Source organism: Agelaius phoeniceus, chromosome 3 (genome assembly GCF_051311805.1).
Source record: "Agelaius phoeniceus isolate bAgePho1 chromosome 3, bAgePho1.hap1, whole genome shotgun sequence".
In the NCBI taxonomy this organism is placed as follows: domain Eukaryota; kingdom Metazoa; phylum Chordata; class Aves; order Passeriformes; family Icteridae; genus Agelaius; species Agelaius phoeniceus.
This window is the reverse complement of record NC_135267.1, coordinates 68,549,547-68,563,274: the sequence shown is the minus strand read 5'-3', so window position 1 is coordinate 68,563,274 and position 13,728 is coordinate 68,549,547. Positions and strand designations below refer to the sequence as shown.

The following is a 13,728-nucleotide window of genomic DNA, read 5'->3' as shown; positions in this document are numbered from 1 at the left end:
AAAACCAAATGAAAACACAGCTTAGACCACAAACATGAACACAGGTGTCATGACTTTTCAGGTAGGCTACAAGTGCCACATATTGCAGGAGAAAATGTGACTGTGTTCTTGTGAATGACTAAATTTACAAGATGTGACTTCAGCCACCTATCTATCTGCTTATCTCCTCCTAACTGCTACAGGAACACTGTTCCCAAACACAATAACATCTTACAACCATACCATTCCTGCAGGTCTTTAGTATGCAACTGAACAGATAAAACTTGGAATTAATCTCTGTCCCAAAAGGAAATAAATGGTCTGCAGAAGGGCTAAAATATCATTCACATTTAGGCAGTTAACCAAGAGATTTTCCCAGTTTTAAGGAAAAGACTCCAAGTAACTAAAATTTTCCATAGTAGCTGTTTTGCCTTCTACAATCTAGGGCTGATCTTACAGCAGAAAAGAAAGTTCAAGGACTAAGACACTTGGATAAATTATCATCAGCTCTTTTTCACAACCCTTCTGTGTGACATTTGGAATATCACTTACACACTTGCTGTAACCATTCCCAATGTATGAAATGGGGATAACAGCACTTCTTTACTTCCACTGTGGATCAAAAGGATAAACATATGAATATTTTCATTAAACAATATGGTTCAGAAAGAAATACCCTACAAAGACTGACCCTGGCAAGTACAGCCAAATAGAACCAAACAGAGGAAGTGAGAATGGAAAAGACTCACAGCTCTTCTGTGAAGAAGAGGAAGTGTAGGTTCCTCATTGCCGCTTCTAGCATGTTTATCCAGCATGATCTTGAGAATCTTGTCTTCTTTGAGGAGTCAGAGACTAACAACTGCAGCTGAATTCCTCTCCCTGAGCTTCCCACCCCACCAACTAGACAGGAAGCTTCAAGAAGAGAAAGCCCTGTGTGCTGTGGGAAACCACAGCCTGGACTGCCACTCCTGTGTCTGGTACAAACAGTAACCACCTCTGCTTCTTTCCTGCACCCAAACTGGGGTGATCATGAGTTCAACACTGTGACATGCAATTGGCTTTTGCTACCTGACAATGGTCCCATGACCCTTGAGGTTATCCAAAGTCTCCTGTAGCAAACTGGAGAACTGCAGGAATACTTTCCCTTGTGGCACAGTAACTAAATATTACTCCGCCTGTTAGCAGCAACACTGTGCCAAGGATTTGTTTCATTCTGCTTGTCACTTGCAGTTGGAGAGAGGTTTGCAGAAGGATCAAATCCGTGTGTCTGATGAGCTCCTGCACATCAGATACAGGAATAGGCTGTGTGCTTATGCTCTGCCACGTTTGTGAGGTGAAGTGGCAATTTGAAAGCACAAGGAAAAAGTAAAAAATCTAGTACTGTCCTGCTTAACAGTACAAATAAAAAAATTGAAGAAGCATTTGATTTTGAAGTGTGGTATCAAGTTTTCTAGATAAGACAAAGCCACAGAGTGAGCAGCTTGTGTGCCACTGCTGCTGGTTGCTCTATATCATCCTTGCATTTAGATCAATAATCTTATGAACAGCATCACCTCCATGTATTCCTGCTAATCTCTACTTTTCACAGCACCAACTGCCCTGCAGTATAACTGAATTCTTTCACTTTTGGTTTTTTTTTTGCCCATTGCATCCAAAGAAGGGAACAGAGAGATGACAAAAGTCTGCATAAAGCACACTCCAATGGGCCTGCCTGACAGCAATTTTATTAACTTACCCTTCCAGCCACAATCAGTTAAATACAAAACCAACTCACATTCCTCCTTTACACACTCAGAAAAGGAAATCCACATGTTTATATTCAAAATCTGAATTTAAATAAACCAGTGGTCAAATCTTGCCATCTTACGGTGTCCGCAAGGCCAAATTTGTATTTGCAGAAAACTTTCCCCTTCCCCCATCCCACTGCCCCACAAAAACCTTACTGCAGACTCTTTCAAGATGATAGGGTCAGCCATCAGTGCTGAGACTCAACCATTACGGTGTGCTGGTGCTCTCCTCACACACACACTGATCTTCTGAAGCTTACAACTGAGATCCAACATTCACTGCACACTGCAGCTTGGCATACAACGCCATTTCCAGACAAACCAAAGCAAACTTACCACTGCTTCTCAGCTGTGAGACATCAGGACTTGATTTATGCTGGTTGCAATTTAACTTTCAACCTTCAAACCAAGATCCCTTCCCATCCACTTCAAATATTCTGCAGTGAAGTTTTTTTACCCTCCACTGGTCATTTTTCCTGGAGTTGCCTTCTGGCACCTTCCTGCCATACCTGTGGGTACTTAAGCAGAGCCTAACTTTGCAAACCCTCCCTTGGGACAGATCCTGCAAAAGTTGTTCCAGTGATTCCATTGCCAGCAGACAGGCACTTCCAAGGCTGGGTAACACCCTTGTTCTTCCCATGGAATCTGTGTGTGGAGGTCTGTATGTAGCAACACTCAGCTCTTTACTCCGGTCTTGGCTCGTGCAAGCAGACTGATCAACAGTGTTTTATGTGTTAGCTGAACTCCTTACAAAAAAGGCCGAGTCCTTAAAAATAAAACAGAAGGAATGCTGTGGTACTGTATTACAGTATTTTAGCTCTCAAAAATGTTGCTGTGTTGTTTTAGGCTAATGTTCTAACATCACAGATGTTCCCTTTCTTAAAATGGAGGGAGTGATCAGGGCACCATTACTCTTAGCTAGGAATTCATTATCGGGTCTTTATTTTTTAAAAGAATGTAGAATTTTATTCTTTGGCAGACAATGTTTTTTCATTTGATAAGAGGATAAAAGTTGGCATGCAGTGTGGTTTCCTTTGCTAGTCAAAAAACATACCTGTACATTCAATTTAATTGTATCACATACTGAAAGGAGGAAAAATTCCATGGCTTGAATTCACAGTTGTATTCTCCAACATTTAAAAATTCGTGGCTTTGCTTGTGTGTTTATGCTACAATGCACCATTTTACATCCTAACACTCAAATGATTTATCCAAGATCCACGATAAAAGAACTGCAAAGAAACTGGAATGCTTTAAATACACCATCAGGTTCATATACTTTCAGTTCTGCCAAGCTGCTTCTCTACATACAAGTAGAGAACATTTGGGACACCTGGACTTAGCCCTGCATCACCAACAAAATTCATGTGGCAGAGAAGTAAATTGAACAGAAACAAAAAATGGCACAATTTGTCATTGTCACTTGAAACTTAAGACTAAAATTTATTTTTTTTCCAGAATGCTGCATTTTAACAACCATTGATTCTCTCTTTATTGTGAAAGCACTGATACTTCACTTACATTGTAACATCACTCTGACTACTGAAGCTTTTGTGCCTGGCCATCAAACACCATATCTAGTAAAAATGCAGTGTATGGAGACTAAGTTGTTTCTCTCCTGGATAAAACTTCTACTTAGCAGCCACGGAACACTGGACAATGTATTTCACTGTACTGACCACGCATCTAAGGTGAGTAAAACAACTCAGACCTTAGCTCACACCTCCGGACAGCTTGGGAGATGGAATAACCCAGGAGCAACCTGCTCCAGTCTCACTGCTCGAGCATGACCTTCGGAGGATGCCCTAGGCCGTATCCAGCCCTGCTCTGTTGGGTGCAACTCCAATATCCTCCCCACAGCCACTGCATCCAGGCAGGAAAACTACTGTAAGCAAGAGGACGATGGCGCCAGGAAGAAATGTGCAAGTTTTATTTTTAAACATCATTGGATTGAAAAATAAAGAATCATATGGCTTATTGATATTTCAGGAGATAGTAGTGAATAAGTTAAAGAAGATTTCATTCCAAAACATATGTTGCTTCATTTATAGCTAAGTAGACATATATTTTCTTATTTTTCTAAGTGTTGAACCACCACCTTTTTCCCCCCAAAAATATCTCCAAGTTGGCAATTTCTACAAAGCTGTTGTGGACTGAAGGCTTGCAAAGAGTGATTTTTTTTAATAAGAAATATTCATCAGACCCAAATATAATTATTTAAATCAACTTCTTCCTGAGCAACTTAGAATTTGGAATGTGCTGAAAAGTTTCAATAAATAAGTCAAAGATTTACCAGCTTATAACGTACCTTTTAAAAGTTAAGCAAAATATATTTAATTACAGAGAAATAGGCCATAGGACCAGGAATATTAGATGCTATGTGCCAGATAAATTTAAGAACTACCATTTGAGGAGGAGAGGCCAGGTTGATTGTTACGAAAATACAACAATATTAAAACCTAGCGAGTAAATCACGAAGCAGCTTCTGTATTTAGATTATAAGTAGTGATGGCTGAAGATACCATTAAATAAACAAACAGGTAGAAACAGACTTTACTGTAAGTGGCAGTGAACTCTCAGGAAGGGTGAATGTGTTAAGTGACCATATTCTGTTAAAACATTGGCAGAAAAAGGATTCAAACAGAATTTCAGAAACATGAGAATACTAGTTCTTTCCAAAATATAACAACTCCACAGTGTGTAAACTAATCATTACTCTTTCAATGTAATTTCATAGAAACCACTTAAAATATACAATGCAGCAGATTCATATTTTAGCTAATATGTTAGTTACTATCTGTGCCATTTTCAGCTTTCTTTAATGTGCTCCCCCACAGTAGTGCATTGCTCCCACCAACCTGGATGTTAATAATGAGAACAGAATCTTCTTCCTAGAATTTTCTGTAAGTTAGCGTCTTGTCTTAACTCTCCTTTATTTTCATTCTCTGTGTACAGGTAAAGACTGAGGAGTGAAGAAGATCGATCATAATTTTTACTGGCTCTCAGCAGGCTCATGGAAGAGGAAACCCTTGGAAAGCCCATTTGAGCTGATCCTGAGTTTATATGCTTCATCCATCACAAAATAACTTTTGCTTGATGTAGCAAACTGAAGTATGGCCTTGCAGATAGCAGCCGTGGAATAGGAACCAAAAATTTTCTGGTAAATGTTTGAGAAAGGATGTGAGATAGACAGAGGTGGATTGTCCCCATCCTGGCACGCAGCTGCAACATCTTGTACCTGCTTCTTTCCTGTGCTCTGGGGACAGGAATTTATTGCTCTTATTCTCTATTAGTCCAGCTTTCTCTGGTAACAATGGTGCATAAGAGGCCAAGGCCTCATCAAGATGCCAAACTCCTCCTATTCTGCTGTGTAGCAGAAGGCCAAGGAGCTCTGCCCAGGCTGCCTGTGGGTCTGTCCCTTCTGCAACTCCAGGGCTGGCAGGCTGGCCAACAGCCAGCACACCCACACATCACAGGGAATCCCACTCCAGGAACACCCACCTGAATAATTCCAGCACCTCACACAGTGGTGTTACTTCTCTTTCACCAGTTTCCACTGATCCCTTTTCTAGTATTGGCAGATAATATTTGTAGTGATTAACAAGGGCAACTTTCACAGTGACTCTTTCAAACCTATCACTGAATCAAGCTTTGGTTTTGGAGAGCACATTTTCTTGTCTTTGTTTGATGATTCTGAACTACTTCAACTAGAGAAGCTGTGTATGCTCATATTGTTAATATTCCTTCTAGCCACACTAAAAGCAGGAGTTTAGTGTTTGTGCTGGTGGGGAAGCTGCGTTCAGATTCAGATTCACAATTAAATTCTGCAGTTGCAGAAATACAGGTCATGCTTAATAGGAGCTCCAGATCACCCGAGCTTTTTAATTAGTAGCTTTTTCTGCATCTCTTTGGATTTGTGACCCAAAAGAATAATAAAAATCTAAAAATACCAATCTTGAACATAAACCCCATATGTTACATCTTTTCCTTTAGAGTCTGATAGAAACATACTCAACTGCTGACATAAAGCAGCTCTGCCTGGCACTTTAAATTTGTTGTTGCCATTCACTGACCTGGTAATGTTTCCCACTCTATGAACTAGAAGGTTTTACCAAAAATATCTGGTTCCCATAGCTTGCCTTACATTCACTAGTGCTGATTTGGCAGAACAGCAGCCCTGCTCCTCTGGCACAAGTAATTCAAGGCGCTGTTACCTAACCTTTCTGAGCCTGGTATCCTTGGATTTGAAGACAAAGCAATGGCTCTGACCATACCACTGGGATATCAGTGTGCTTTGGACAGAAAGAGGCACTCCTTCCAAATGGCTCACTGCCTGTAGTTCATGCCACAGTGTTATGCCATGAAGACTTTTTTATGATCAAAGAGAGAGACGAGAATCTGTAAGATTTGCTTTTCATGAATGCCTAATCTATTCTTTTGTATTCTGCAGCTCACAAAGGACTACTGTGTATTCCCAAAGTTATTTTGTGACAGATGGTAGGTACTTCTCTCTTGAACTATGCTGTAGCAAGGATGCTATAGAGCCAACACTGTATAATGAATCAAACCTGTAAAATCAGGTATCTCCCAATGGCTCCAGCATGTGGGAATGATCTCTTCTGTTCCATTTCAAATCCGCTGCGCATTAAATCAGTTCCTTAAGGAATTACTTTTAATAATAATTAAAAAAAAAAATCTTAAGAAAGCTGGAGGGGTCACCAGAAGAGAGAGGATAGCTGATAGCTCTTCCATCCATCACCTTTTATAGATACCCTCTAGCCACTTTTCATCATCTTCTTCCTCATCATTTATTGGTTCTTCTGTTTCCAGGGGAGAAGGAATGAAGAACTCAGGTCTTGGACTTGGTTTCCCGCTATGAGACTTCAGTCCAAACTTGCGCTTTAGCAGGTGGAATTGTTCTTTGACATAGTAATAGAACTCATATTCATATCTCATGCGTTGGTAGAGGATCTGTATTGCTTCTGGAGAGGGGACGGTCTTTTTCACTGTCACAGTCAGATTGCCAAGTTTCCTATGTTCTGTAAAGAAAGAACAAGCAGCAACATGGTGGGTGCTGATTAGTGAGGCCAGACAAAACTTTTAAATTTAAACATTAAGGCATGGCCCTGCTACATTCCTGATACCAATGAGTTCAAGTTGTTTCTAACAATGGATTTACTTTTAACAAGATATGAAAAAACCCAGATGTTTGAAGTCAGACTTGCATGTTTAAATACGGCTAGTTCACACAGGTCTTGTCTGCAGTCACCAAAGATCCTAATTGTCAATGGTTACCTGAAAATGCAAACCATGTCATATGAACTATGAGCATTAGCCACACGTAGAGAAACCCACAATCTTGCCTAGCTTTGGAAATTTAACATCAGGCACGCCACCAAGCTTAACTAATCAATTATTTCCTATGTGGCATATGGTGACCTGTCTATGCTGTGCTTTATTATAGTTCAAATCTAAACAGATATTTGTCAACCTGAATCCATCTCAGGGTAGCACCGAAGGATTGCTGGCATCACCACATGACACCTTAGGATCAACTGTGCCTCTTAACCTTCTCATCTTGTTATAGCTGTTAATGGAACTAGACTCATCTTCTTGTCATGCCCTGGAAGATTTCACTACTTTTTTGTTCACCCTGACACTTTTGCTTTGGCAAACTGAAATACAAACCTTTTATTGTTGATAAGGAATTAAGAGTTACTAACAAAAATACTGAATTGTCTCTTTGCCCTCTCTCTCAATAAATGAGTCTGTCACTGGAGATGAATGTATTTAAATGAGGTGTAAAGCAAAATCTGAAGAGAATAATTTTGCCCTTTTCTAGATGGCAATTGGCTGCCAGAGCATCCCAAGTATTTTCATCCTAAGTATATAACATGGGAACCTAATTCTTACTGTAACAGCAGTTCTTCAAGTCAGAAGTATTCAAAAGGGTCAGGCCATGAAGGACAGCAAAGAAAAAGCTAACATGGAGGAAGCAGACAACAAAGAACATTAAATGTTTCCAGCTGGGTTCCAGTGGCAGCAACTACCCTCACTTCCAGAGGGAGTCCCTCAATCAAAATGTGATTTTACCATGGGCAGTTTTGCTCATGTGCGCAGAACAAATGGAAGTCTTCTGAAGCACCTGCCAGCAAAGCTTAACAAATGCTTAACATCTCTACAGAGAAACAGATTTTCACAATTGCTTACACATAAAGCTAAGGGATGCAGTGCTGGCTCCTAGCAGAGAAGTGGGTTGTTCTTGGGATCCCACAAGTGATCTGTTTATCCAAGAGAAATAATCAAGAATAGCTTCTTAGGGAAGAGAGGAACTTTAAACAAAGACAAACCTTTTTATCCCAAGAGGTAATACAATACTAGTAAGTCCATCTAGCAAGCACAACAGCAATGATCTTTAGAGAAAAAGTTGGTACAAGATTTTAAATCTTGAAAAGTCCAACAGATGGGCAGAGCACAGCTTGAACATGAACTGCTTTCTTTAAATTTTAAAAGATTAATATTCATATAGCTTAAGGTATCCACACTTGTAAAAAATTTCAATTTTCAGTTGGTGAACACACATTTTCCTCCTTCAGAGTAAAAGAATTAGAGAAAAACAATTCAGAATATTTTAATAATACTACAAGAGACAAGTACTGCTGGGGTGGACATCTTTTTAATCACTGGACTTCACTGTGTCACACCCAACTGGTGCAGAAGAAAAAAGTTATATCTGAAATATCTATCTCTGAAATTGTTTTGCTTATCAGCTGCAGCAGAGTAATTTGAAATGCAGGAAGAATGATACAAAGGGAAGACATGTTAACTAGCTTACCCAATGCAACACTGTTCTAAATCACAAAAAATTATTTAAAACATTAATTCTATTTTGCATCTATACTTTTAATTCCTTCTCTAAAGGAAGAATGGTTTTTATTAGTTGGTAACTATTAAAACATACTACTTTGTAATTAAATGGAACTTTTACACCAAAGTTAGTAGTTCTTCACACTGAAATCTGTCTCTACTCATATATGTAAGTAATTAAACAACTGAGTACACAGAGTTCTCTGTTCTTTAATTACAGTGATGTAAGGTGAAATATGTTCTACATTTACTTAGTGTTTATCAATTTGCTTAGTTTTATTTAGATAGTAGTGAAATTATTAAAATATACAAAAAAAAAAACCCAGGAAGGGAGATGCAACTTTAACATGTTATTTAGCTAAGAAAAAGTGTAGAGGAAGGATCAGGAAATGCTTGCATTTCAAACAGACAATGGCATAGAAAGCAGGACCTGTGGTTAATGAATAATGTGGAGTATTTTTGGTGAAAATATCTGGGTTCCCCAAGAGCTTATTCTCTTCTGCACTACCTTCACCCACAGACCAGAACAGACTCACAAATATGTCATCTAAATTTTTAGTCAAGTTAAGTTACCTTCAAATTGCCATTGTGTATGAGATGACTACATTCCAGAAAGGCCAATGTACTCAGTCTGTCCTTGGGTGAGAAAACTTTCTTATGATTATTGAGCACTTCAAGACACTCCTCTTTATTGTGCTTAACTGATAGCTCCTGCCAGCTTTGCAGTCTGGTTTTCTTTACAAATTCAGCAGCAAATATACACTACTAAATATTGCATTTATTAGCTTAAGCCTTTATACTGCCTGCCAACTTTGTTTTTATTTTACGTAAGTTATTTCTGCTACAGAAAACTCCATTTAGCTCAGTGGAAAAAGCTCTTTACTTATATGGTCCCTCCAGGACTGTAAGTGGGCAAAGCCACTTTCACAGCTCCAGCTCCCTTAGTGGCTGCTCTCCCAGCAGAGAGAGGCACTTGTGCTGAGCCCAGGAGCGCTGCCAACAAGGTGAAAAGCACGAGACTGCTTTCTTTGGGGGGCAGTCTGTGGGGGCAGGAGCAGCCAAAGGCAATGTCCCACTGGTGTGCCAGGTAGGGAGCAGCCTGGAGGTCTGTGCCACCCTGGCAGCACAATACACTCCTCCTCTGAATGTGCTGCTGCAGTGGCACAGGGGTTTCTGGATGTGTGCAATTCTCTGCTCTGTTCACACACCCACCTACAGAATGTCTGAGCAGACAGAAACAGCCACACTCTGGAAGGCTGCAGGGGCTGTGTAAATTTTCTGGCTCCTGTTTGTTTGCCTTGCAGCACAATCATTGGAACCACAGAGCACAAAGAGCTGTGAGGTGTGGGCTGTTGGGTGGTGTGAGTTGGGCCTGTGCCTGGCTACAAGCTCAGCTTTTGATAAAAAAACTGAACTCTGCTATTTTTTGTACTTGAACTTTATTTAGGCTAAGTTTTAATCTTAAATACTCTTAAAAGGCTCTTTAATACAAATAGGGATGAAATCACAAAACTGCCCCTTGAAGTCACCTCAAGTACCTCTTCTCATCATAGAAGCAAAATGGAAAATTAGGTAGATCTGGCTTAAAGCCAAAATACCAATCTGCATATGCTACATAAACCACGCTGCCCCACCAAAGGACCCCCATTTTATGACCTTTGAGACAGCTAACCAGATGGAGGGCAACAAACTATACCATTTACTTCTTAGGGTTATTTTTTTAAAAATATGTTTGCTTTGGCATTATTTTCAATTACTAGAAGAATGTACTATACAGTAATGCACCTCCCAGAGCAGCCTGCTCATACCTTAAATTAAGACTAAACTGGTATGCAGATAGGAATGAAGAAAATTAAATTCTTTTGGGTTACCACTTGATGAGTGTTTACTGCTACTTTCCACACTCTCACTTTTTTTTTTTTTAAACTAAGAAATGGACATTACTCACTGCAGCAATCCAAACCATAGGGAAAAGTGAGTTTTATAACTTGTGGCTCCAAAAACCCTGAATTACCATATTTAGACAAAATGATCCTAAAGGCATTCTCCACCTCAGAAGAAACTTTGAGAACGATGTGCTCTCCAGTGTCCTGCTGTTTTGGGGGGTGCCATGCAGAGGCTGCTCCTGGATGAAGCTACAGGGAGCCAGTGTCCCTGGGGGCCCTTGAGGAGAGGTGAGGCAGGCTGGAGGCAGCGCAGGGTGGCTGCAGGCCCGTGGCTTGCCGGGCTCACACCCGTGTGGAAGAACGCCACGCCGAGCTGCGCCGCTCCCACGGCTGTGAGAGAGAACACGGTGCTGTCACACACACAGCAAACTCATTTCCTGCAATGGGCAGGGAGGCCCCATGTCTCAATTGTATGCAGCTGAGTTACAGCACATACCTACTTCTCCAGAGTTTTAAATGGAAAGAAATATGTGTCACTGTGGTTAGATGTGACGTGCGAAGGGGCGAGGGTCTCTGCTTGATCTGCCTCTCATTGCTGTGGTGCCAACCTCTGATGGCTACACTAGAAATGATCTCCCCTGGAATGTTCAACTGCACTCAGCAAAAATTTTCTGGCACAACTGATTTGCTTCACAAACTTGAGATTTTTAGCCTGGCACTTGAAGGATATCTGGAAAAGAACAGTTTGGGGAGAATGGATTGGACACTGATGTGCTGGGCTTGCATGTCTTTCCAATGGCCACTGGGCTACTGCTGCTCAGGAATTTCAGCCCAGGGCAGGTCCCTGGATCCGAGCTGGAGAAGGGATGGTGTGCTGCAGCCACACTCTGTGATGGAGCACCTTGCTTTGGCTCACGTTTGTTAATGAAAGCAGGGATGGTGGAGAAAATCTAACAGAGGCACTGACCAGGCAGAAATATATTAAAAATCAAAAGTGATGGAAAAGTGAAGTATCAATTTGTCCCACAGTATCTACCAACTTCATCCAAAATACCATGAATCCCAGTTATTACCCTCTTTACTAGAGGTTAGTTTAGTCTCAGTTATTCACACCAACAAAATATGGTTTAAGTTTTAACAAGACATAGATAAAGATTGGACCCTCACGTGCATACTGGTGACAGCTTGCTTGGTTTTAGCATTTCTGTCCTGAATTATTGTGGTGCTTTGCTGACATAGAACAACTCCTAACTCCAAGGGATTAGGAGAACTCTCGCACACTGGCACACAGCCACTTCCTATCTCCTAAGGGTCAGGTATGGATCTCTCTGAAAGAGCAGCTCTCCAGAGGTCATGGAAACTCCCAGAACTTCAGGGATATGCAATCATAGGCAATAGAACATCCTATTATTTACCAAACAGGGATCTTGGGAGCAAATACACCAGCCTGTAATTGGTCCAGACACTGTAAAATGATGGAACTAGGTGAGTCAGCAATGTTCTTTCTTCTTCCTTACCACTACAATAAATAAAGAAAGTGGAGGAAAGGATAGTCTCCCTGTTAACCTTATACAATTTCATTAACTTATATTAACATAGAAAAAAAAATGCAGGAAGCTCTGATAATGACAAGGTGGCACAGAAAAATGGAGGGATGCCAAAACAGAGATTAGCCAGGAAGAGTTCAAAGAGATAATCTAAAAGACACATAATCAAACAACTACTGATATTCAAGGACGTAAACACTAAGGAGGCATGATATAAAACCACAGCAAGGAAGAAAGATGAAGGAAAAAGAAAATAAAAGTTAGCAATAAGTGATAAATATAAGGAGTACCTTGGGCTGATAAGGCCATAAATCACAAATATCTTCCTACACTATACAAATAACATATATTTAGAAAATATTGCAGAGGTCAGCACTGCACTGGTCTGGCTGTCTAGTGGACAGTGCAACAGCGATATGAATTCAACAGTGCTCTTACATAACTTGAGCTGTTAGAGGCATTATATCAACTATTATGAAACACTTGCCATACAACACACTCAGCAATGCTAATATATAACTTTCTCCAGCTACTACCCTCTGAAGTCTCTTCTCCAACCAGTAAGTATAAAGAAATCTCTAAACTCTCCTCCTGGAAATGCCACAGTGCTATGCCTTTGCTCCTACCAGTTCAGAGCTCTGGATCCAACAACATGGATTTCCAGCTGCATGGGACACTTCAGCCAACCCTGCTGTACCACACACTGCCTCTGATGCTGTCCTTGGCCTGGAAATGTGCTGTGTCTCACACAAGATCAGATAACAAATCTCAGCAGCATCTTCTAAGAGACTCCTTCATTTGGTGCATTTTAATGTTGCATTCCCAGTTCAGGTAGGTTAACACAGAAGAAAAAGAAAAGTTGAAAATTAATCCACACTGGTAGAATGAACAGGCAGATTCTTATGAGAATGTGGTCAGGTACTTTTATAGCCATTAAGCAACTTTTAAGTTGAACTAGACAGAGTTGGAGGTGCCAAAACCAAAGTCATCTGCAGAGGAAATGCCAGGATTGTCTAGTTTGAGTTGCTGAAAGAACTGCTATGGTTGCAGCTCATACGCTGCAATTTCTAATGTATCTTTTACAGCTGTTTAAGAGTTATTGAATGAATCCAGTCAAATCTGGATCTGACAAAACCACAAGTTAAAAATAGGTTCTTACACATGGCTTGTGAGCAGTGCTGCATAGTAGGTTAATCAGATACTAACATTATCATTTTTTTGCAGACAGAGGAGAGAGTTGCAATGACCGAGACAAATTTCAGCAGCGCTTACGAGCAGGAAAAGCTTCACCACAGCTATGTAATGCAGAAAGTCTGCAGAAATACAGCCCAGGACTTGAGAATCTAGAGCAGGCATCTTGCCTTTGTGCTTCGAGTCACAGTAGGCTGCTATCTGTGATTTTTGTCCACAAAAAGGAAATGATGAAGAGGTGTGCTGTGCAAGCTAAGATGTCCAAGAGGGATGGAGAGAGGTGGAGGTAACTTTATTTCCATATATAGTATTGGTAAGTGAAACACTGGCATACAGCATCCAGTTTTGTAACCACATCCTAAATCAGGAAGAGTATGAAAACAGCCTCAGAATGAACACTGGGGTTGAAAGGGACACTTTGGAGAACAATGATAAATGTGCTCTGGTCAGCTTACCAAAAAAAGATGGTTG

At 40.5% G+C, this 13,728-nt stretch overlaps 1 protein-coding gene across 1 annotated transcript in view; it reads right to left on the bottom strand.

Annotated features, from left to right (window-relative positions):
• Window positions 1-3,681: 3,681 nt before the first annotated feature.
• The window catches only part of UST (uronyl 2-sulfotransferase), a 153,748-nt gene continuing 143,701 nt past the window's right edge, over window positions 3,682-13,728 (bottom strand). Inside the window, exon 8 of the mRNA XM_054629704.2 lies at window positions 3,682-6,805. Within this exon, the coding sequence (XP_054485679.2) occupies window positions 6,522-6,805 (284 nt within the window). The 3' untranslated portion in view covers window positions 3,682-6,521. The remainder of the gene's footprint in view (window positions 6,806-13,728) is intronic.